The 22,893-nt window shown below is 43.2% G+C and overlaps 1 protein-coding gene across 1 annotated transcript in view; it reads left to right on the top strand.

The window, feature by feature from the left end:
- Positions 1-14,136, top strand: part of zfhx4 (zinc finger homeobox 4) — a 73,598-nt gene extending 59,462 nt beyond the window's left edge. Inside the window, exons 8-12 of the mRNA XM_033986143.2 lie at positions 2,787-2,920; positions 3,722-3,922; positions 3,997-4,117; positions 4,200-9,515; positions 9,995-14,136. Of these exons, the coding sequence (XP_033842034.1) occupies positions 2,787-2,920; positions 3,722-3,922; positions 3,997-4,117; positions 4,200-9,515; positions 9,995-11,490 (7,268 nt within the window). The 3' untranslated portion in view covers positions 11,491-14,136. The remainder of the gene's footprint in view (positions 1-2,786; positions 2,921-3,721; positions 3,923-3,996; positions 4,118-4,199; positions 9,516-9,994) is intronic.
- Positions 14,137-22,893: the final 8,757 nt, after the last annotated feature.

Genomic DNA, 22,893 nt, shown 5'->3' with positions numbered 1-22,893 from the left:
CCCTAATGCGTAACCTCTGAGCAGTAGGCCAGTAAATCATGGGGCTGGCCCTCCCTGGTCTGTTTGGGCCAGCTCTGCTGCTAGATTTACTGCTCTGTAACCTTAGCCAGTCTGCCAGGGCTCAGGACAGCTAAATTGAATACTAAATCCAAGCTGCCGCCACCCAGCCCGCTCCTACACTTCTCTAACTCGCTTTTTTCTTACAATTAAATGCCAAGAATGCATTGTTTTAGAGATTACAAAGCAAACCATAAATAAAATATTACAGATGGTTTTGTTATTTGCTCCAGAGGATTCATTCTGATTTGAAGAATTTAATGATATTCTTGTTGTGATACAATCTCATCTCACAAATAGCATTCAAAGGGCACAGTACAAAAACGTTAGCAGCTCCGCTTGTCCATGTTTTTAGAAACAATTTGGGACAGCGATATCCTAAGGTGTTTTCAGCCCGTGTGCTCCTGTCTTTCTCGTCTGATTGCCCTTTCTGCCTTTCACTGCGCCCCTCCAATGCGCTGCACTCCTCTCCATTTAAGCGTGTACTTGCGAGTATGTAAGGCTGTGTATACACCGCTCCCTAAACGCCATTGACAGTCCCAAATAAAGATGGGTGGTGAGTGCGCCTCTCGCTCCCCACACAATGCAAAAGAGGTTGAGTGTCATAAATCACTTTTTGATTTATCTAATCAAGTAGGGTCCTGCCGCATGCAGACATTTGTCATTGGTGGAAGGGGGGTGCGGGTGTCAGGTTTATTCTGGCCCTTCGCTTCACTGGGCTGCAGCTGGTGGAGCCTACACACGGATGAAGGGATGAAGGGATGGAGGGAAGGTTGTAGAGAGGAGGAGGAAAGGACACCATCATTAAGTGCGGGTGCAGACTTGGAGACAAAGGAAAAATGTCTCTTGTCTAGATGTCCCCTATTATTTCTCTAATTATTTTAGCTCTCCATTCGGTATTGAGGGCAACTCTGAGGGCTGGTGATACATTTTCAACCTTTGTGTTCACTGCTGAGGGCACTCCACTATTTTCAAAACAATAGTTCATCTAAAAAATGTATAATACAGCAGAGGTGTCATTTACACAAGTACAGCTCTGCTCTTGTCGCGTTTAAGCTAATGGTTTTCCTAAATATTATAGTGTGTTGATGAAAATTGAAGATATTATCCTACACGCAAGGAAAAACTATGTCAAACGCGCACGGGCTCACATGCACTGAACAAACATATATTTACATTCGATATGACAGTAATCAATGTTGATGTGTGGGCTCCCTCCGCCGCCGCATTGTAAATGTGTTTGCAGCCTCTTGTCCGACAATCGCCTCATCTCCTTTCGCAGGGATGTAATTTAGTTGCAAATTGACTGGAAGACGGGGGGAAAAATTGAAAGTTGAAATTAGAAATGGTCATAATAAATACGATAGGCGTGGTGAAGCCTTTGAAAAGGTCAGGTGATATGACGGGTGCTTCCAGGCTGTAGCGGTCGGACCAATGGAGTGTCAGAGGCCTGTCGGGAAGCACACATTACACACACACACACACACCCACACACACACATACGAGCCTGCAGGGGCCATCACACGCACACGGAGACCAGATTACCTCGCTATTCTGAGCCGCACAGCAATTCTCGGATGTTCTTGGAAATTCACATTGTGCCCTTGTGTTTTTCCCTTCTCTCTCTCTCTTTCTCTCTCTTTCTCTCTTTCTCCCTTTCTTTGCTCCCTCCGTCTCTCTTGTCACTTTCCTTGACAGGCCAATATTTCAGGCTCCAGATATAGGGGATTACAAATAAAATAAGTGGAACGCCTACTTAATGCAACAGAATTAAAATGCATGAACGGGCCGCAGGAATTGATATGCGCCCAATACAAACACGACCCACAGAATAATATGAAATACAAAATGTTTTTTCTCAGCCCCCTCTCTATGTATCAGTGCTTTGATTTCCCTTTTTTTCCATTTGTGCATCTAGCGTGAAGCGTTGATTCGCAAGAGTGAGGCTCACATATTGCCTTGAGTGACCAGACGAGGGAGGGCGGGCTGGTGGGCGAGCGAGGGGGAGATGGCTTAGGGAGAGGTAGGGTAGGAGGGAGGATAGTTGCTGTGTCTTTGTGCTGTGTTGAGTGGCTAAATTGCAGTGGCAGAGTATAGTGGGGTCTGCATGGCCGGTATCGTAGGATGAGCCTAATGAAAGATTTATCAGCAGCTGCAGCATTTACTAAATACAACCAGGGGCTGAACGCTGCACTGTTAATGTCATGCACGCTTACACGCACACACACAAATGGAGCACGCGAGGCGAGCCGCGCCAGCCGTGACTGAGCCCAGAAAATTTTGCATCTTGTAGCGAGCGAGAAGTTGTGGCAGTAGCTGGGGAAATGTATATGAACTAATGAAGTGTATCATATTACCATAACATTTAATGTATGTCGTGCTGTGATAATGAGCCTGCCTGAGTTTTCTCCATTTCACATGTCCTCAGGCACAAATACATCATTGTATATGAATATAAATAATGCAGACCACGTTCCCATGTATCCATACACACATTGTCAGGGTGTCAAATCACTTTTAAAGCTATCAAAACACATACATACAGTGGTGATGTTCAAGTCAAAATTCCTTCACCGTCGGTCATGTGGAAATATACCTGTCAAATTCTTTGCTCAATTTGTGAAAATAAAATGTGAAAATCTATCACACTTTTTTTCTTTTCTAAAATTATGCTTTCGGATTAATACTAATTTTGTTTATTTTTGTCTTCCACCTTCTTTCTCTTCTAGGAACCAATGCCATATCCAAAGAGATTTCAGGACCTAACAGCATGGGTAAACATTCCCTCCTGCCAGATCGACAGAATGAAACACCACCAAAAAGGCCCAAGTCAGCTGAGGGGAAGACCTCTGCCACTGAACAGGTGAGGTCATGAAGAACAAAACATAATCCAGGGCTTTAGAACTGAAATGCAGGCTCTTAAAAGTACTTTAAACTGAAAGCCCTGTACAACTGAAAAACTGTGTTTCTTGAACTCATAAGTGCTGATGAGAAATCATTTTCACTGACATTATTAGCAACTTTAATAAAGAAAAGTCTAAGTGCATGTGCGGTTAGCTTCCACTGGTACCATGCAGCTTTCTTTCAAAGGGTTAAACTCAGCTCCCTCTTCCCTCCCTGACAGAGCTTTTTAGCATCAAACCCAGCAGGGCCGTCTCTGTGCTTTAAGTGGATACCTGTACTCGCCGTAGGCCTTCTCCTCTGCTTTGTCCCCCTTTTGCATCTCTTTAAATTATATGTGTTTTTAAATTAGATTATGAAGTATTAGCTCGTCTGGTGCAGGGCTCTGCAAAGAAGGAGGACTTAGTCATTTCAGAAATGGATTCTATTAAGACAGGTGGTGGGGAGGCAGCTATGTTCTGAGTACTCCCTGTAATGAGGGCAAGGCGTAGCTTGAGTGAGTACACACCTTTGTCATCCGTAATATCCTGATTAGAAATTCTGCCCAATCGTGTTTTCTGATAATAAAATTGCATGAGATCAGAGACTTAAGTGAATTATAGGAAACATGGTTGGACCACGGTTTCTGTGTAAAGGTGGGCATGGGGTTAGTGGAAAACGTGATGAAGGTAATATGAAAATGCCAGAGAAAAATCTAGTTCAAAGTTAATTTGGTTACAGCTGCATTTTTCTCTCAGCTAATTTTGTCCTTGTTCTTTTGCAGGTCCAGCAGTGCCCTTATTGTAACTACAGCAGTAAAGATGCCAACCTGATGCAGCTCCATGTGATGTCCCAGCATTCCATGCAGCCTGTGATCCGATGTCCGCTGTGCCAGGACGTCCTGAGTAACAAGATCCATCTACAGCTACATTTGACCCACCTCCACAGCGTGGCACCCGACTGTGTGGAGAAGCTTATAATGACGGTACATAGAATTTGACATATTTACTATTAACAATAATCAACAAAGTCATTAATTATAATTTTATATTTGTTTAGGTTCTGGGACCTGACAAAGCAACACCAAACAATGCAATGCATCATCAAACTGGACAAGACAAAAGCTCATCTGTAATGGAGACCTCTACCTCTGTTTCTGAAGGGACTGGAAAGGCTCAAGGTAAATACAACTGTTAATGTAATTGTTAATATTGTTTAATGTTCATTAAGTAACAGTTTTGTGTTTTTTGTTTTCCTTTTAGGAAACAACTTGAAGGAAGAACCATCTGCACAGGACAAAAATGAAATGGAAGTGCAATGTGAAGAACTTAAGCCTCCAAAGGAAGCCTCCGAGGCCCCAGACTGGAGCAAAGGCAGTAATGTGGGACACGAGAAGTCCTCCGACGTCTTACAGGACCATCTAACCGAGCTCCAGAGGCTTCAGCAGCAGCAACAGCAGCTGTCAGTGTCTGATCGACATGTCTACAAGTACCGATGTAACCACTGCAGTCTGGCCTTCAAGACCATGCAGAAACTTCAGATACATTCCCAATATCACGCCATCCGAGCAGCCACCATGTGCAGCCTGTGCCAGCGCAGCTTTAGGACATTCCTGGCCCTCCGGAAGCATTTAGAGAATGGCCATCCTGAACTGAGTGAAGCTGAGGTGCAGCAGCTGGTTGGAAACTTGCCAATAAATGGAGACATCACTGAGAGTGAGGTCAGAGCTTTAGAGGAAGCCCAGGCCTTTGAGCACGACTTAGACAAAGATGATGAACTAGACCAAGAAGAAAAGCCCAGTCCCACCGGCAGTGACAGCGGCTCACTGCTGGACGACATGGGAGCAGAACCAAAACGAACCCTGCCATTTAGAAAAGGGCCCAACTTCACTATGGAGAAGTTCTTAGACCCATCTCGGCCTTATAAATGCACTGTATGCAAAGAGTCCTTCACCCAAAAGAACATTCTGCTGGTTCACTATAATTCAGTGTCTCATTTGCATAAACTAAAGAAAGTACTTCAAGAAGCTTCAAGCCCTGTTCCCCAAGAGACCAGCAGCAGCATTGATAACAAACCATTTAAATGCAATATCTGCAATGTTGCTTATAGCCAAAGTTCAACGCTTGAAATCCACATGAGGTCAGTTCTTCACCAGACCAAAGCCAGAACAGCTAAAAGTGAAGGAAGCAGCAGCAACAGCGGCTCTAGTGGTTCGGCCCCTGCAAAAAGCCCAGCTCCCAGCACACAGGGGAACAATAATAGCTCTGAAACCGCTAGGAGTGGCACACCTTCAGCTAACAAAGAGAACGCTGTGGAATCTAAAGAAGTGAACAACAGCAACACAAAACAGGCCACGACCTCTGATCATGTCTCAGCCCAAAGCAGCAGCCACCAGTCTGCCCAGGCCTCCACCCAGCTCCAGCTCCAACTTCAGCACGAGCTTCAACAACAAGCTGCCTTCTTCCAGCCACAGTTCCTCAATCCGGCGTTCTTCCCCCATTTCCCAATGACTCCAGAGGCACTACTGCAATTCCAGCAGCCCCAGTTTCTGTTCCCATTCTACATCCCAGGAGCAGAGTTTAACCTCAGTCCAGAGCTAGCGCTGCACTCGGCGGCTGCGTTCGGGATGCCGGGTCTCACTGGATCATTTCTGGAGGATCTGAAACAACAAATGCAGCAGCAGCATCAGCTTCAGCAGGCCCAAGTTCAACAACAAGCCCAACAACAACAGCAGCAGCAGGCCTCCCAGTCCCAGAAAAGCCAACAGAACCTCAAACCCAAAACCGAGTCAAGCGCTATATCTGTAGCTGATGTTCAAATGTCACGAGAGGCCGAAGAGCAGCTCGAAAAGCAAGAGAATAAAGCAAAATTAGAAAACGGAGATGACAATAAAGAAAATAAAGATCATAAAAAGTCCAAGTTTTCAGAGCCACTCATTCCTCCACCACGTATAGTGTCGGGAGCAAGGGGCAACGCGGCCAAGGCACTGCTGGAGAACTTTGGATTTGAACTAGTAATTCAGTATAACGAAAACAGACAGAAGATTCAAAAGAAAAACAAAGAAGGGACAGAACAAGTAGAAATAAACACAGACAAGCTCGAGTGTGGCATGTGTGGCAAGCTCTTTTCCAACATGCTCATTCTGAAAAGCCACCAGGAGCACGTTCACAGCCAGTTCTTCCCCTACGGCAAACTGGAAAAGTTTGCCCAGCAGTACAGAGAGGCCTACGACAAGCTATACCCCATAAACCCCGCTTCTCCCGAGACTCCTCCGCCCCCTCCGCCGCCTCCTCCTCCGCCGCCAGCCCCCGCCCCGGTGACCACCCCTCAGCCCCCCTCTACATCTATGCCCAAGCCCCAAACTCCGGCACCTCCGCCCGCCGCTACCCCACACCAGAGCACACATCAGCCTGCTCACCAGACAGCTCCACCCCAGCCTCCTCCACCCCCTCCCCCTCCAGCCGCCCCTCCCGCGCCTCCCCAAGTGCAGCTGCCTGTCCCGCTAGACTTGCCTCTCTTCCCCCCTCTCATGATGCAGTCAGTGCAGCACCCAGGTCTGCCGCCACAACTGGCTCTCCAGCTGCCCGGTATGGACTCTCTTTCTACCGATTTGACTCAGCTTTGCCAGCAACAATTGGCTCTCGATCCAAATTTCCTGCGCCAGTCCCAGTTTAAGAGGCCGCGCACGCGTATCACAGACGACCAGCTGAAAATTCTCAGAGCCAACTTTGATATTAATAATTCTCCAAATGAGGAGCAAATCCAGGAGATGTCTGAAAAATCTGGCCTGCCACAAAAAGTTATCAAGCACTGGTTCCGCAACACCTTATTCAAAGAAAGGCAGCGTAGTAAAGACTCGCCTTATAATTTCAATATTCCTCCTATCACCACACTGGAAGACATTCGTTTGGAGCCGCAAGTTAGTGCTCTCGATTATAGAACTGACCCGACTATTAACAAGAGATCGTCCAGAACAAGATTCACTGATTACCAACTGAGAGTGCTCCAAGATTTCTTTGACACAAATGCATATCCAAAAGATGACGAGATAGAGCAGCTCTCCACTGTCCTAAACCTACCAACCAGAGTCATTGTAGTTTGGTTCCAGAACGCTCGTCAGAAAGCCCGCAAGAGCTACGAAAACCAGGCCGACGCAAAAGACAGCGAGAAGAAAGAGCTAACGAATGAACGCTACATCAGAACTAGCAACATGCAGTATCAGTGTAAAAAATGTAATATCGTGTTCCCAAGAATATTTGATCTCATTACTCACCAGAAAAAGCAGTGCTACAAAGACGAGGATGAAGATACAAATGAGGATTCTCACTGTGACGATTATAATGACTCTTATGACCTTAGTCTGCCCAGCAAAATATATTCAGAGTCATCCAGGCACCACCATGGGACGGCTACCAGCTCCGGTTCAAGCTCGCCCACACTGGCCTCCCCTCATACAAGTGTGGGCAAAATTTCACCCAAGCCAGAGCCGCTCGGCCCTGAAATCGAACCCAAACAAACTGACAACGCCCCGTCACCTGTGATCAAGTCGCTCCCGGAACCAAGACCGTCAAAGGCCTGCACCCCTCAACCTCCCCCGCAAAAAACCACCCAGCCTCCCATGTCGAGACCGCACTCCCAACCCCAAGCAGCTTCTGTAGCCTCCAGTCCTCTCTCCATGGCTCTCTCCACGCTGACCAACAGCCTGCCGCACCAAATGTTGCAGTATCAATGTGAGCAATGCAAGATCGCTTTCCCAACTGTGGAGTTATGGCAAGAACACCAGCACATGCATTTCCTGGCTGCCCAGAACCAATTCCTTCATTCTCAGTTTCTCGAAAGACCAATTGATATGCCATATATGATATTTGACCCAAACAACCCGCTCATGGCCAGCCACCTGCTCTCTGGAGGTCTAACCCAAATCCCCTCACAGAGTAGCGCTAGCCTAGCATCGGCCGGGGGCATGAAAAGAAAAATGGACGACAAGGACGAGTCTGCAAATGATAAAGATGGTGGAAACAGCAGTGAGGAACAACACCGAGATAAGCGACTGCGGACCACTATAACGCCGGAACAACTGGAGATACTTTATGATAAATACTTACTCGACTCCAACCCAACACGGAAAATGCTGGACCATATCGCACGAGAGGTTGGCTTGAAAAAGAGGGTGGTGCAAGTGTGGTTCCAAAATACCCGAGCCAGAGAAAGAAAGGGGCAGTTCAGAGCCATCGGACCCTCCCAGTCACACAAGAAATGCCCCTTCTGTAGAGCCCTCTTCAAGGCTAAATCTGCTTTAGACAGCCACATAAGGTCCAGACATTGGCATGAGGCTAAACAAGCAGGCTTTAGTTTGCCTCCCAGCCCAATGATGAATCAAGACAATGACAGAGGGGAAAGTCCAAATAAGTATTCTTTTTTCGACTGCCCACCTCTGCCAATTAAGAGTGAGCAAAATGACTATGGGATGCCTGCTGCTTCCTCTACCCCCATGAAACCAACTGAAGCCCAGGTAAAAAACTTCTTAAGCCCTTCATCCTTAAAAGCTGAAAACTGTGATGAAACTGAAGGGCCTAATATGAATTCAGCAGAGACTTCGTCATATGACCTGAAAATGGACTTTGATGAGACCTCGTCGATAAACACAGCCATTAGTGACGCTACAACAGGTGACGAAGCCAACAACAACGAGATAGAGAGCCTCACTGCAAATGGTGGCGATAAGCTCAGTGATAATAAAAACAATCTCCTCACAAACTCTGATTGTTTAAACGACAGATTCCAGTTCAGCATGGTCAGCCCCGCCCTAAGCTTTTCTGGAAAAGACTGTGACTCGTACTTCAGCTCCAGAGATGACGACATGGAGGAAAACAATGACCAAAGTGAGTCATCTAGCCTCGCTGATCCAAGTTCACCAAGTCCGTTTGGTGCGTCTAACCCTTTTAAGTCTGGCAAAGGGAACAATGGCGGAGACAGACCAGGACATAAACGCTTCAGGACTCAGATGAGCAACCTGCAGCTCAAAGTCCTCAAAGCGTGTTTCAGTGACTACCGCACCCCCACAATGCAGGAGTGTGAGATGCTGGGCAACGAGATAGGACTCCCCAAACGCGTAGTGCAGGTGTGGTTCCAAAATGCCCGCGCTAAAGAAAAGAAATTCAAGATAAACATCGGAAAGCCGTTCATGATAAGTCAAGGCTCCCCCGAAGGCCCCAGACCAGAGTGTACTTTGTGTGGTGTGAAGTACACTGCTCGCATGTCAGTGCGAGACCACATATTCTCTAAGCAGCACATCGCCAAAGTGCAGGAAACCCTGGGCAACCAGGTAGATAGAGAAAAGGACTACCTAGCACCAACCACTGTCCGTCAGCTCATGGCCCAGCAAGAACTGGACAGACTGAAGAAAGCCGGAGAGGGTCTGATGCCCGGGCAGCAGCAGACTGCAGTGGACGAAAACAATGCACTTCACGGCCTCAGCCTGCCCTCGGGCTACCCTGGGATATCAGGGCTCCCACCAGTGCTGCTCCCGGGGGTCAACGGGCCATCCTCACTCCCCGTGTTCCCTCCAAACACACCTGGTGAGTTAGTATGACAAAACGTCAAAGTACATTGATAGATGCTTTATGAACTGAGCTTTACCATGCACTATTTATTTTTGTTTTACTACTGTTTACTCTAAATCACAAGAGGGTTTTTAAAAACTCTTATTTTTAAAGCTATTTTAAATTTAGTGCATGCTGTCATCCTCAGAGTTGTATAGTCAGCTGGTCCAGAGATTTTTACATACAAATGTATTTGATGGCTTTCATTTGTTGTGTTATTTTTCCCTATATTGTAGGTTTGGTATATTTAAAGCTAATATATTGAAAGATAAAATTGTTGTAAAGCGCATGTAACAGTTTTGATCCATAACAAAATCTAAATCAGACTTTTACCAATATTCAGCCAGTAACTAATGATTTATCTTAATCTTTATCTTCATGAATCATGTCCTTAGTGATTTGGAATTGAATATCTAAATATTGAATATCTCCATATCTATGCCACTGTATTCCAGCTTTAGCGTCTCCCGGTGCTGGCATGCTTGGGTTCCCTACACCAGCCACCCCCTCTCCTGCCATGTCTCTGAGCACTACCCCAACCAAGACTCTTCTGCAGACTCCTCCTCCTCCACCTCCTCCTCCTCCTGTTCCCTCCACACCTTTGACAGTCAATCACACAGAGCAGCAAGGCAAGGACGCAGAGAGAGACAGCAACAAGAAGCCAGGAGACAAGACTGCGCAGACCAAGGCGAAGGACAGAGAGACGGAGAGCAGCCCGCGCCCCAACACCCCCAGCACCAACAAGAAGAGAGAGAAGGCCGCTCACCCCGCAGGGAAACCAGGAAGTGAGGTGGACGCCACTCAGCTGCAGGCCCTTCAGAACGCCATGGCTGCAGGTGACCCCAGCGCCTTCCTGGGGGGGCAGTTCCTGCCATACTTCCTCCCTGGATTTCCCAACTGCTTCACTCCTCAGCTGCCCAGAGGGGTCCAAGCCGGGGGATACTTCCCCCCCCTCTGTGGAATGGAGAGCTTGTTCCCCTATGGCCCGGCGGCTGTCCCACAGGCAGCCATGTCTGCAGGCTTGTCCCAGACCGCCCTCCTGCAGCAGTACCAGCAGTACCAGCAGTCCCTCCAGGACTCACTGCAGAAGCAGCAGAAGCAGTTGGAGCAGAAACAGCAGAAACAGCAGAGCACCACCAACTCCAACTTCAAACCAAAAGAAGTGTCAGAGGTGAAGGACGAACCCAACAAAGGCTCTTCAACAGAAAGCACAAAAGAAGAACCGAAAACCGAAACCAAAAGTCCCATGGATTTAGCAGATACTTTTATCGTCCCGTCCGTCAAGCATGAGTTTATATGCAGAAAGTGCCAGATGATTTTTGCTGACGAAGATTCTGTGGTGCGTCATCAGAAGTCCTTCTGTTACTTCGGACATCCTTTTACCGACCCGCAAGAGACAGTGCTTCGCAAAGCAGTCAGCAACTACACGTGCGCTGCCTGCAACGTTGTTCTTAATGGAAAAGAAGCACTTGGCCAACATCTTCAGTCGAGCTTGCACAAAGAGAAAACAATCAAACAAGCAATGAGAAATGCCAAAGAGCATACTAGATTATTACCTCACACTGTCTGCTCCCCTACTCCTAACACCACATCTACCTCGCAGTCTGCAGCTTCTTCTAATAACACCTTTCCTCATCTCTCTCGCTTGTCCATGAAGTCCTGGCCAAATGTCCTGTTCCAGGCCACCACAGCCCGGAAAGCTGCTTCCTCCTCCTCCCCGTCTGCCTCTCCTCCCCCTCCCCTGTCCTCACCTTCAACGGTTACCTCAACTTCCTGCAGCACCTCAGGGGTTCCAACCTCACTACCCACCGAGAGTTGTTCAGATGAGTCTGACAATGAGCTAAGCCACAAGCTGGAAGACTTAGATAACGCGTTGGAAGTCAAGGCAAAGCAGGCCTCTGGTCTGGACGCCAGCTTCAGTAGTATAAGAATGGATATGTTCAGTGTGTAGGAGTGACAAAAGGATCCCTTGCTTAAAGAAAAAATAAGACTTTTTAAACTGCAGTTCCAAAGTTTCTCTTAACCCAAAAAATTACAGTACCAAATGATTGACTCAGGATTGTTTTTCCCATATTGATATGCTGGCAAGATATTGATTGATTTTTGTTATGGACAGAACTGTTGCAGATGCTTGACTGAGCTTATATTGTATACAAAACATGGAGTAGGAAAAAATCCCACAAGTCCCTCGAGGGCTTGTTTCAAGCCAAAAACTCTCACGATAGCAAATTGCACCTCAGCTGGATTGTTTTCCAAATGCTAGCATGTACTGTATGGGATGACGATCCAGAACCCTCAAAGAGAATCTCTCTTAGTTTAGATAGGTGTAATTCAGTAGCTTTAAATTCTCAGGTCAGAACATAACATTTCTCATTTGTTAAAGCAGCAAAAGCCTGGGTACACTTGGCTTATAACCAAAACATGTCAAGCTTTATCGGACGCATTTCCTTGATGTGTATAGAGTACCAAGAGACAATATTACTGTTACAATGGACAATGTGCATATCCTTTTAGTTTTGCCCTACAAAGACAGTATGGTTTTGCCACTGAGGGAATTTGAATGGTGAACTTTATGTGTATGATGCCCCTGTGTTTGCCAGTTTGTATTCCAACAAGCTGTATCCTTAATTTCTTGTAGTATATACTAATCTGTGCCAACTCTTACCTTCTCACCTTACCTCTGCTCACGCCCTTTTCTCAAGAGGTAATAACTCTAGTTTTGATAGACTCTTGAATTATGTGAATATAACATTTTTCATTTGTGAATTGCTGTACTGTTACGGTACCTGCTTGTGTCTGGACTATAGTGCACTTATTTTGTTTGATTTGTCTTTTTATTATGAGTAGGCCATTTGTTAATTTAATAGAGTTTTGTTTATATGTCTGTATGTATGTTTGTCTTTAATTATTATTTGTGTCTATTGCAGCAGCATATTGGTCCACATTTGTTACAAGATTGATGCCTAACAATCTAGAAACCTATTTAATAATTGGTGCATCCAAGGAAGCAGTACTGTATACTTGAAACTGTTAAGGTACAAGTTGGTCACGATGTTAAAATATGATCATGCTTTACATTTACAAATATGCTGCTTCAAAAGGAGGACAACAGCATTTGTGTTGTATATTCAGACATGTTCATGATGTAGTCCAAACAGTGTTACATCCACACGCTGCCATTAGGTTGACGTCCTCCCACCAATTCTCTGGGCACTTGATCTACACTTTTAGTGATTTCAGCATTGCTAAGTATTACCTTTTTTGCTTGCCATAAATTCTCTATATTTGTGTCAGACAAGATCCTGATCCATTCATCGCTTTGCTTTGCTCTTTTCCGTTTCTTTTCTTTCTTTTATTTTACTGTGGAACTAAGAATGTGAAAGCTGTCAAAGGGTGTTCTGTTTTTTACGAATCACTTTCTAGTTTAGTAATTGAAACCAATGTGATTCATTCCAAAGTAACAGAAGGCTATTTGTATGAAAGAAAAGGCTTGTGAACAAAGAACGCTAAGCTGTTGTACATATTTGTAGTTGGCTGTGCATGGTACAAATTTATTAATATGAAGAAATGCAAAAATGTATTGCTTTTGGTATTTCCTATTCTGAGATGAGCAAGTAGCATGTAATGCAACTGTCTGACAGGTTAAATCAAATCATGCTTCGTTATTGTTTCAAACAATGACATCAAATATCATTTCCGTATGTTTTATTATTGTATTTTTTATTTTGACGCAAAATGCCAGTTTTATTTTTCTGTGTGAGCTTTCTAAATGTCATTATTTGGATTTTGAGTATTTTAACACTTTCTTTAATCCTGAAGACACTTTTTGATTGTGTTTCATAAGAGACATCCTGGCCTCCCAAGGTGCAATTCTGCCATTGTACAAACATGACTGTCCTGATCCCAAAGGCTTTCTCTACTCTGGCGTTTTGCCTTTCCCACTTTGTGGCTCAGCATTCAAAGACTGAACTGTCAGCTAGCATCATGTGCTAAGATGCTAGTGTCCGACAGTACGCTTTCCACACCAAGGACTGGTAAAAGCTAACAAACCAACAAAGAGGATGGTCCAACAATATACTGTACATAGATATTGCAACTGCACAGCAGCCAAAAAGAAAAAAAAAACTTTTTGAAAAAAAAATGGATGGATTGTGTCATGTTTTATGGGGACAGCCTTCAAAAGGTTGAAAGTGGAATTGTTCTTCTGGATGTCAAAGGGATTTTCATGGCGCAATCATATCCTCCACAATATGTACTCTTCAACATCTGGGTTACATAGGAAATGCACCCTGAGGTTTTAATAAGAAGAAGCCCCTATGGCTAAAACTTTAAATAAACTAAACCAAAAATGTTATTGATGTTTTATATATAGAGAGTAGTTGCATTAGTTTTTGTTACTGTACTGTTTGAGGTCTCAACTGTACCGTACCACGGTAATAACATGGTTTTGAAACCTTTTTTTATTTTGTCACAGACCTGTTGTCATAGTTGAAATGACGTTTATTGTAGATGGTATTTGAACAACTTCTGGAAATAGTTCATCAAGTATGTTTGTTGCTCATTGTTGTGATACATTAAAAACTGTATCTGCAAACGAGCTCGATCTCATCCATCTTTATTTGTGTTTGATGCAAACGTATAATATGGAATGAAAGATCACTTCAGATAATGTAAAGATGAGATGATTTGATTACACAACACTTTAATAACTACATTTTGTGATTAGCAAAAGTTGGAAACCTGTCACTTTTGATAAACACCAGAGTTTTCAAGCCTTGTTATTGGTGTTTTACGATGAGATTATGTCAAAACAACGACAAAACTAAAGATAAATTCAGTAAAAAATCCAACCATGTTTAACCACGTCATGTTAAATTATTCTGAAGCTTTACAACAAATCACAATTTACATTTCTGATAATTATTCATGTTGATCAGAACACACATTTTCTCTGATCTGTTTTCCAATATTCATACTCAGAGTTGATTAGGTTCAGCCCTAAAGCTATTTACAATAATCTGACTCTAAGCAGATGTATGGGATTATATATGGATGTTTATCAGATCAGGTGCGCCCTTGTTTTTCTTTATTATCTCTGCCAACACATCACATCACAGGGCACATGAAAGCGGCTTGTGACAATATATTACTATTGAATTAAAAAGGCCAAAAGAACAGAGGACAGCCGAGCAGGGTGACCTTTCAGAGCCAAGGTCAACATATGCTGTCACATTAAAATGGCTGCTCCAGATCGGCACATGGCCACAATAGATCACGCCGCCTCCTCCCGTGTCAGGGTCAGGGAGCGGGACACGTTCACAAGTCATTACACCTCCTAATGCAATCTACAAGGGCAGCAGAAAGCAAGGAGACGCTTTTCACTCAAACCTGCTCTGGATAGTGTGAGGTTATTAACGTTTTTTTAGTCGTGTGATGGGAAAATCTCATATGGAGGGATTATTTTAGCAGTTTAGTTGCATTAACCTGACGATATAACGAGATATTCGGCTTCCAATTATATATAAACTATGCTAAAAATAATTAACTATGGATTTTTAGACCTGTCAGCAGTAGTAAGTGTTGTGACGTGTATTAGCTAATGTTTTACAGCACAGTTACTTTCCTAAAACCAAAGGTACACATACAGTAATGGTACTTGAATATTTAGTATTTCAAACCTCTATTTTTAAAATCTTTAGGCAAGGCAAGTTTATTTGTACAGCACAATTCAGACACAGTGTAATTCAAAGTGCTTTACAGAAGAAAATTACACAAATCCAAGTAAATAATCACAAATAATCATCATAAAATTTATATTAAAACAGAAGAGTGCAGAATAAAAACCTTTCAGTCGTAAGCACAGATAAACAGAACCGTTTGAGCCTGGGTTTAAACATTGTCAAAGTCGGGGCCTGTCTCACATCTTCAGGAGGATTGGTCCAGGTTTTAGCTCTTTAATTAGTGATAAATGAACGCAACAAACATAAAGCTGTTCTAAACATGTTGCGTTTCTACACTGCAGCCAAATGTCTCAGTGTTCAAAGTATTCAAAGTATTCAGAGTGCAGTATTTGTTCTATGTGATGGAATATCTTACAGAATTCTTAAGAGCTAAACCGCTGATATTTAGCATCTGCAATCTCTAATAAAAGCTGGACACACTTCAGCTACTTTCTTCACTCTGTTTTAAGAAGATTCCCTGTTGTCATTCCCTTATTTTCAGGTTTGCCCCAGTGGAATTCAAGGATGGGTCAAGTGCACATGGGGCATTTTATTACAGCGACAATAAGGTATTTGTATTCGGGGATGTGGGGGGGGACAAAAGAGCCAGTTTTTCCTGTTGATTACGTCGTATTTTGCCATGAAATATAAAGGTAAATGCTCAAACGTTGACCCTGATCATTTCTACCAGGGATTAGACCCAAGGATTCACTATAAAAATCGGAATTCTTATGATATTCACTTTAGCTAAACCCATCTGTATTACATATTATTGGCCTATAGAATGTTGTGCGTCATCTGAAACACGCAGATGTAACAATCATGGACGTTCAACATAAATTAAAAGTTTGTCCATTTCAATCCGTGAACACGACACATTATTCAACACAAACAGTTTAAGATCTCGCCTGTTGTCCCCTGTCCTTGACGTATTGCGAGGAGTTCTCAGGGAGCCAGTGTTCTGCTGATGTCCCTTTTCCTGTTCCTTTCCTCGCCCTTAAAGTGGCGGCGGTGGGCGACAGATCTCTCCCCGCTGCCATATTACAGGATTGAATTGCGTTTGACCTTTGCCGAGAACAATGGCTTTGAAGGCCTTTCATTTCTCCGGCCTTCTCAAAACGCCTATACAAGAAGCACCTCCTCCTTCTCACACGCCGCTGCGGTCTTGGCTCACAAACAAGATCTGTGCTCATTCTGGTGCGGATCTGTTCAAGTCGACCAAAATAAACAGTCATTTTAGTTGCGACTATATTGAGAATTTACCACAGCGCTGTCCTAGAATAAAACTGCTGGAGAGGACAGTTCATTGCAGTTCACAAAGAGCTTTGGTTGCAGCAGAAAGCGGTCTTGCCCTCAATGCACGATAAAAGGTTTACGGTAAATTCTAATTCTGGCGTTTTCTTCAACCCATACATCACTCACTACCATTAGGTTCCAGTGAGCGCCCTCCCAGCCCCGACACCCCCCGATGATACAGTACAGAGGCTGCAGATCTGGCCTCTGAATAGCCTGCAGCCAATGGATTTTCTCTGGATAATACAATGTTTGGGACAGAAAGGCAGGGATTAGTCCAGACGGATACATCCCGCACCCCCCACATGCCCAATCTAATTAGACTGGAATCAGTTTAAGATGAAAGCAAGCCCCGGCATCACCGCACTAAATACTGGAATTAGTATTCGCCGCATGGGAATTCAATGATGGAGACTGAAAATCCAATCACATTCACTCCCAGTTTAGCCCCTCGTGCATCGGGCCCTCGCGCATCAGCCCGGACAATCACCAAAACCAAAGAACAACAACAATCATTTGTCTGTCAATAGTTATCGAGCGTCTGCATCACATCTGAGGCACTTACATATCGGCGTAACTATGTTGTCATCATTTAACAGGGATAAACACCTTATAATCAAATATTTAGCCTCTTTCTGGTGCCTTCTGACTCCGCTCTGGCCCCTAATGGATGGACGACCGCGCCATGAATGGGAAATGTGAATTAGCGACAATAATAAAACACATGGGCACATCTGCTTATTTACAGTAAGTTCATAGGTCTGTGAGTAATAGCAATTCCAGTCAATGTTTGTGTCACTCTTTTATTTAGCGAGACAAGCTAGCGTGCAGGTGGGCTAACGTAGAGCCATGTTAAACCCCGTAAACCTATTGTCTGGAGAAGCATCGCCAGTCTGCACCATCAGCCCTGCCAAACGCAAACCGATCACACGCAACGTACGTTCAAAATAAAAGTGGGTAAAGTGTCTTTTCCCAATGACGCAACAACATTACGCGCTAGACTAGAACTACTACTGCCCCGCCACAGCACCTGCGATTCCCAGTGACCTCCCATCGAAGCGCTAACCAGGCCAAAACTCTGGTTAGCTTCCAAAATCAGACAAAATTTGGCGTTTTCAAATGGTAAATGTTTTTCTACAGCAGTTTTCCACCTTCAAGACGCAAAGGAACCACTTATTCACACGCATATTCGTATACGTGGTGTACGCAGACACTGGGAGCGAGGTGTTTTGCCCAAGGACGCAACACAAAATGCATGTTGAAAGTGGGAATCGAACCACAAAGCTTCAGATCAATGGACAAACATGCTACAAACTGAGCTACTGTCTCGAGAGCGTACATACAATAACACTGCCAAATGAACTTCGACTTCAGCTCTGTAGTTCAAGGGTAAATTCTCGATCTTTGCAAACTTATTCTTAACATTCCGCTGAAATTACACTTCTGTATACGTATTTGTTGATGTAAATTTGTCCTTATTAGTATGATGATCTCCCTACCTAAGTTTATACAGTCAGGAAAACTATTTTAAAACTGCTAAAATGCAAGCCATATTTCATTTGCGTCTGCTCCGTGATTAACGGCCCACACCAGAAATAACTGCAGCACCTGGACCACATCTACAACACTACGTCCTCCGCACCTGTGATCCAGAGCACGTCCACGCTATTGTCCACAAATACTAAACATGAACCTGCCGTTATTTATGAGAGGTCCCATTCCAGGCAGAGCTCCAGACGGGACCTGTTGTTTCCTGCTAACAGGTGTAAAGCAGCTTCTTCACTAACTTTGCAGACAGTCAAGATGAATACTTTGGTTTAAGGTGAGTAAATGGGAATATAAATGTGAGCAGGGTGGTTTTGCCCGGTTCAGTCTGCTGTATGTTCTTGTAAAGTTTCACGATTTAAATTATTGCATAAAAATGTTTGGGTTTAATTTATGAAGTATTGCAGAATGCGTTTTTATCCAGCGAAATCACAAATCACATCTTGCATTCAAACTGTTACAAAGTACTTTATATTTGAAGTTGAGCTATACTTTTTTACTTAAAGGAGGAGTATACTGCCTTGACTTCTTGCTGCTTTAAAAAAATGAACCAACATCACACCTGAATATGCGTTGCCAGAGTCGTACCTGCAGATAAAGGAGAAATAAAAGTGTGTCTCATTCTCAGTTTATGGACAGGCCTCATGTGAAAGATCAGAACCTCCAGAATTCACTCACTGAGCTCCAAAGGCTGCACTAGCACTGATTCATGATTAGCTGCAAGTGCTGGGGTGTTTAGGTATAGACCGGGAGTGTCAAACTTGCGGCCCAGGGACCAATTGCGGCCCGCAAGACGATATTTTGTGGCCCGCGGGACAATATAAAAGTGTAATATTAGTGTGGAATTACATAAACGTCACAAAAGATTCAACAAATAACGATGTATATCCATAAAATCCACAAGAATTGACGTATTTCCTCATGTATATTAAAAAAGGCGATGACGTTTGAGAAGATTTTAACAAAACTTTTATTGTGGAATACCTGATTCGGCCCAGACTCTGCCTCCTGCGGCCCTCAGACAATTTGAGTTTGAGACTCCTGATATAGACTATTCAGATCAGAGAGAGTCCTTTTAGTCCTTTTTTAAACCAAACGAGAGACTCTTTCTGCTTTCTGATTGGATAAATGTCAAACCACAAAAGAAAACATCAACAAAATCAGATGATGATGTTGAATATTTTTGTAATTAAGAATAAATCAGCATTACAAACTCACTAAAAGCAATCCTTTTGAACATCTGTACCTCGTGTATGAGGAGACAGATAAGTCTCATTTATGAAATCCGAACTGCAAATTCCACATATCTTATTAAGAAAATGTTTGGGCTGTATAAAAACTTGGAAAGCATAATGATTTATACTAATGTGCGCTAGACACTGGAGCCTCATCAAAACTCTTCAGCTGCAGTTTCTTCGGTGTGTCCAAGTGTTTTTTATTATACTGTAATATTTTATATGTCATAACATTGCTGACAGTGGAATAAGAAGCAGACTTTTCCCGTAGCATGGTTCAAATATAAAACACACATGACCAGATAGCCTATTTATCATTTTGTCCAAGTGTCAACAAAGACACCAAAACTATCTCCCCAAAAATCCAATCGAATCTTTCATTTGGATTGTTGTTGCTTTTAGTGTTTACTGCCGCGATAGCTCATTTCTGGGCCACAAAGAGAACAATTTGTAGTGAGGAACCGCGAGAGCCATCCGTACACCTGCCTTATTATTACATTGTGGATGAAGGATACAATCGCTACTGACATTTGCGCTACATACACAACCAGCGTCTAGCACGTGTTGTAAAGCGAGAGAGAGCGCGGCAGACCCAGGAGAGTACATAGGACAACCAACTGACACTGTGAAAAGAAGGAGAAGAAAGTATGACAAAATGAGCAAAGGATAGAAGTTATGGAGGAGGGAGGGGCCAACCTGAGGAGGAAAAAAATCAAACATGGCGCCCGCTGGGACTCCCCCCTCCAGATCATTTGTGCTGTTTCCCAATCTGTTGTGAGGAGCGTGCGTGTGTGAAGACGGAGAGTTGGGATTGCTTAAGACACTTGAAACACGGTGAGGTTTGAAGCCGTCCTGCGCCGACAAAAGCCTGATTTCCTGTTTTGCCGGTGACACAAAGGCAGCGCTGTGTAGTTTGCCGAACAGTTCAAGGCTTTTGTAGTCAGGGCTGTAAATAACTGAACACACGAGAGGTGAAGTTAGACTGCGGTCGGATGCCGAGAACTGCAGAAAAAGATGTTGTGGCAGGGTTTCATTGTTTCAGTGGGTGTATTTATACGGCTAGTAAAAAAAATCAACTAGAATATTCTGATAACCCAATAATTACATCTGTTTTTTGGCGTGCGTTTAAGAGAAATCTGATAACGCCTGGCAAAACGTGTCAGTGAATCAATGGGTTTTTAGAGTAACCGTTAACTGTAATTTGGAAGACAAAGTACATTTCATATAAATATTTAGCATTTTCTTTCATTTTGGTTTTGAAAGATTTTTTTTGCATAATTGTCCAAACCTGTAGAAGTGTGAAGAATTTAAAAGAAATCAGGTAATGTTCATTTTGTAACTATGTCAGATTGCATTGTCCCTGTCAAATAAATAAATAAATAAATAAATAAATAAATAAATAAATAAATAAATAAATAAATAAATAAATAAATAAATAAATAAATAAATAAATAAATAAATAAATAAATAAATAAATAAATAAATAAATAGCTCTGGAGTATAAGTCGCACCAGCCAAAAAATACATAATAATGAAGAAAAAAACATATATAAGTCGCACTGGACTATAAGTCGCATTTTTTGGGGGAAATTTATTTTACGAAATCCGAGACCAAGAACAGACATTTTATCTTTAAAGTAACAATAAAATGTGGAACAACAGGCTGAATATCAGTACATCACGCTAACGCTAACACATTTATATTTATTCAGCGACATGAAGCACAGACAGAACTGAACTCATGTCTGGTTTGTTAACGTAAGATATTAACAGTTAATCAGATAAATAAAGCAGAAAAAACAACAAGTTTAGTCTGGATCTCACTCCAAATCAATAAATCTACTGAATTCTTCATCCTCGGTGTCGCTTCTGAACAACTCCACCAACTCCAGAAGTAGATGAAGCGCTGCGTCCTCTTCCACGGGGCTGTCATCAGACTCAGTGAAATCCGATTTTCTTTTAGGGGCATTTTTGTTCAGTCTTTCTCAGATGTCTTTTAAATTACCGTAATGACGCTGGTACACAAACCTAGAGTGTCCTCGCGCAGTTCTCAGTGTGACAGTAACAAAGATGTGTGTTATATATTTTAATAATTTCACATATAAGTCGCATCTGAGTATAAGTCGCACCCCCGGACAAACTATGAAAAAAAGTGCGACTCCAGAAATCAGATCATGATGAGATGATGGCACGGTGCAGATATCACTCACGTCGCAGTTTAAAAGTAACTAAATAATTACACTTTTAATCGATTTGATAAAGTATGAGCACATACTTCATAATGTCATACTTTAATAAGAATGGTTCAGTCTTAAGCATCATCATCAGAAGCATCTCCACAAAAAAATGCTAATTATTTCAAGCTAAATATCGTTCTAGATTCATCCCTCTCCTATGGATCTTTTGGTTAAATAACTTAAGCTAACGTGGACCCCCAGTCACACAACGCGTACACCTACTACAGTTACTACTTGTAATACTTGTGTGGTTTGGTACCAGCTGTGTACTTCCTTTGGCTGAGTGTAACCCGTGGACAGGCAGTAACACAGATGTACACGTCGTCTCCGTAATATTACTTTACATTTTAGGGCCTCTGAGCTGAGCAGCCTTGGCCCGCGACTTTACAAGGCATGAAGACTTCTGGGAAACGAGAGAGTGGAAGATTTTTAGAGGGAATGTTTGACTATTTTTGCGAATGAAGCCTTAAACAGTTGGATCGTGTGCGGAGAACGGAGGTCGAGGGTTCTTTTGTTAACAAACGTGAACCTTAATTAGCCTTAGTAAAGCATCAACTAACACTTTAATCGTGGTGAACAAATAAATAGTCGTGTTCTGTGACATCGTGGAACATTGTGGACGTTTGGACGAATCGCGGTATTGATCTAAACGGACAAAATTGGGTTTCTGGGTTGTAAAAACTGAGAGTGACGCACATAAGAGAGCACATCGGGGCTGATTCCTGTCCGCGGTATGTGGTCGTTTGGCGAAATAAAGAGTTTGAATGATTTTAACTAGAGCATACATGTCCTGAGTTTTATATTTTCATCATATTTCGTCCGTAAACTGTTCCGCTTTGTTCGCCGCTACGATCCAAAACGGCGCATTATAGTTTCACGGCGCAATGTTAAACTTGATATATTGCGTTGTAGTCTATGTTCCGTTGTTATTTATCGTGTTATTTCTCCTCGTTTTTCAGAAATATCTTTGTTATGAGAGACGTGCGCTTGTGTTACTTCGCCTCATTACTTATTCCGCACTTGCTTTAGCCTCAACAAAGTCAATTCCAAAAGAGCCAAAAAGCATTCCCTTATAATTTACTGTATAGCGCTGATGAGGGGATGTGGAAGCGCATCACCATCAAATTGGCTCAGATGCTGCGAATTCTTACGGCGCTTTGTGTATCAACTCCGATTCCTGGCAGGGACATTTGTAACAAAAAGCTTTTTTAATGTTTAAATGAACATTTTAATGAGGCCGCGTGTTGCTTTTCCTTCGCCCCTGTCTTTAAGAGCCCTCTGAATCATTAAAACTTGCTCTTTCTTTGATTCCAAGGTCATTTGA

Source organism: Periophthalmus magnuspinnatus, chromosome 20 (assembly GCF_009829125.3).
Source record: "Periophthalmus magnuspinnatus isolate fPerMag1 chromosome 20, fPerMag1.2.pri, whole genome shotgun sequence".
NCBI lineage: Eukaryota > Metazoa > Chordata > Actinopteri > Gobiiformes > Gobiidae > Periophthalmus > Periophthalmus magnuspinnatus.
The sequence above is the reverse complement of the archived record's forward strand: the minus strand, read 5'-3'. Positions and strand labels throughout refer to the sequence as shown.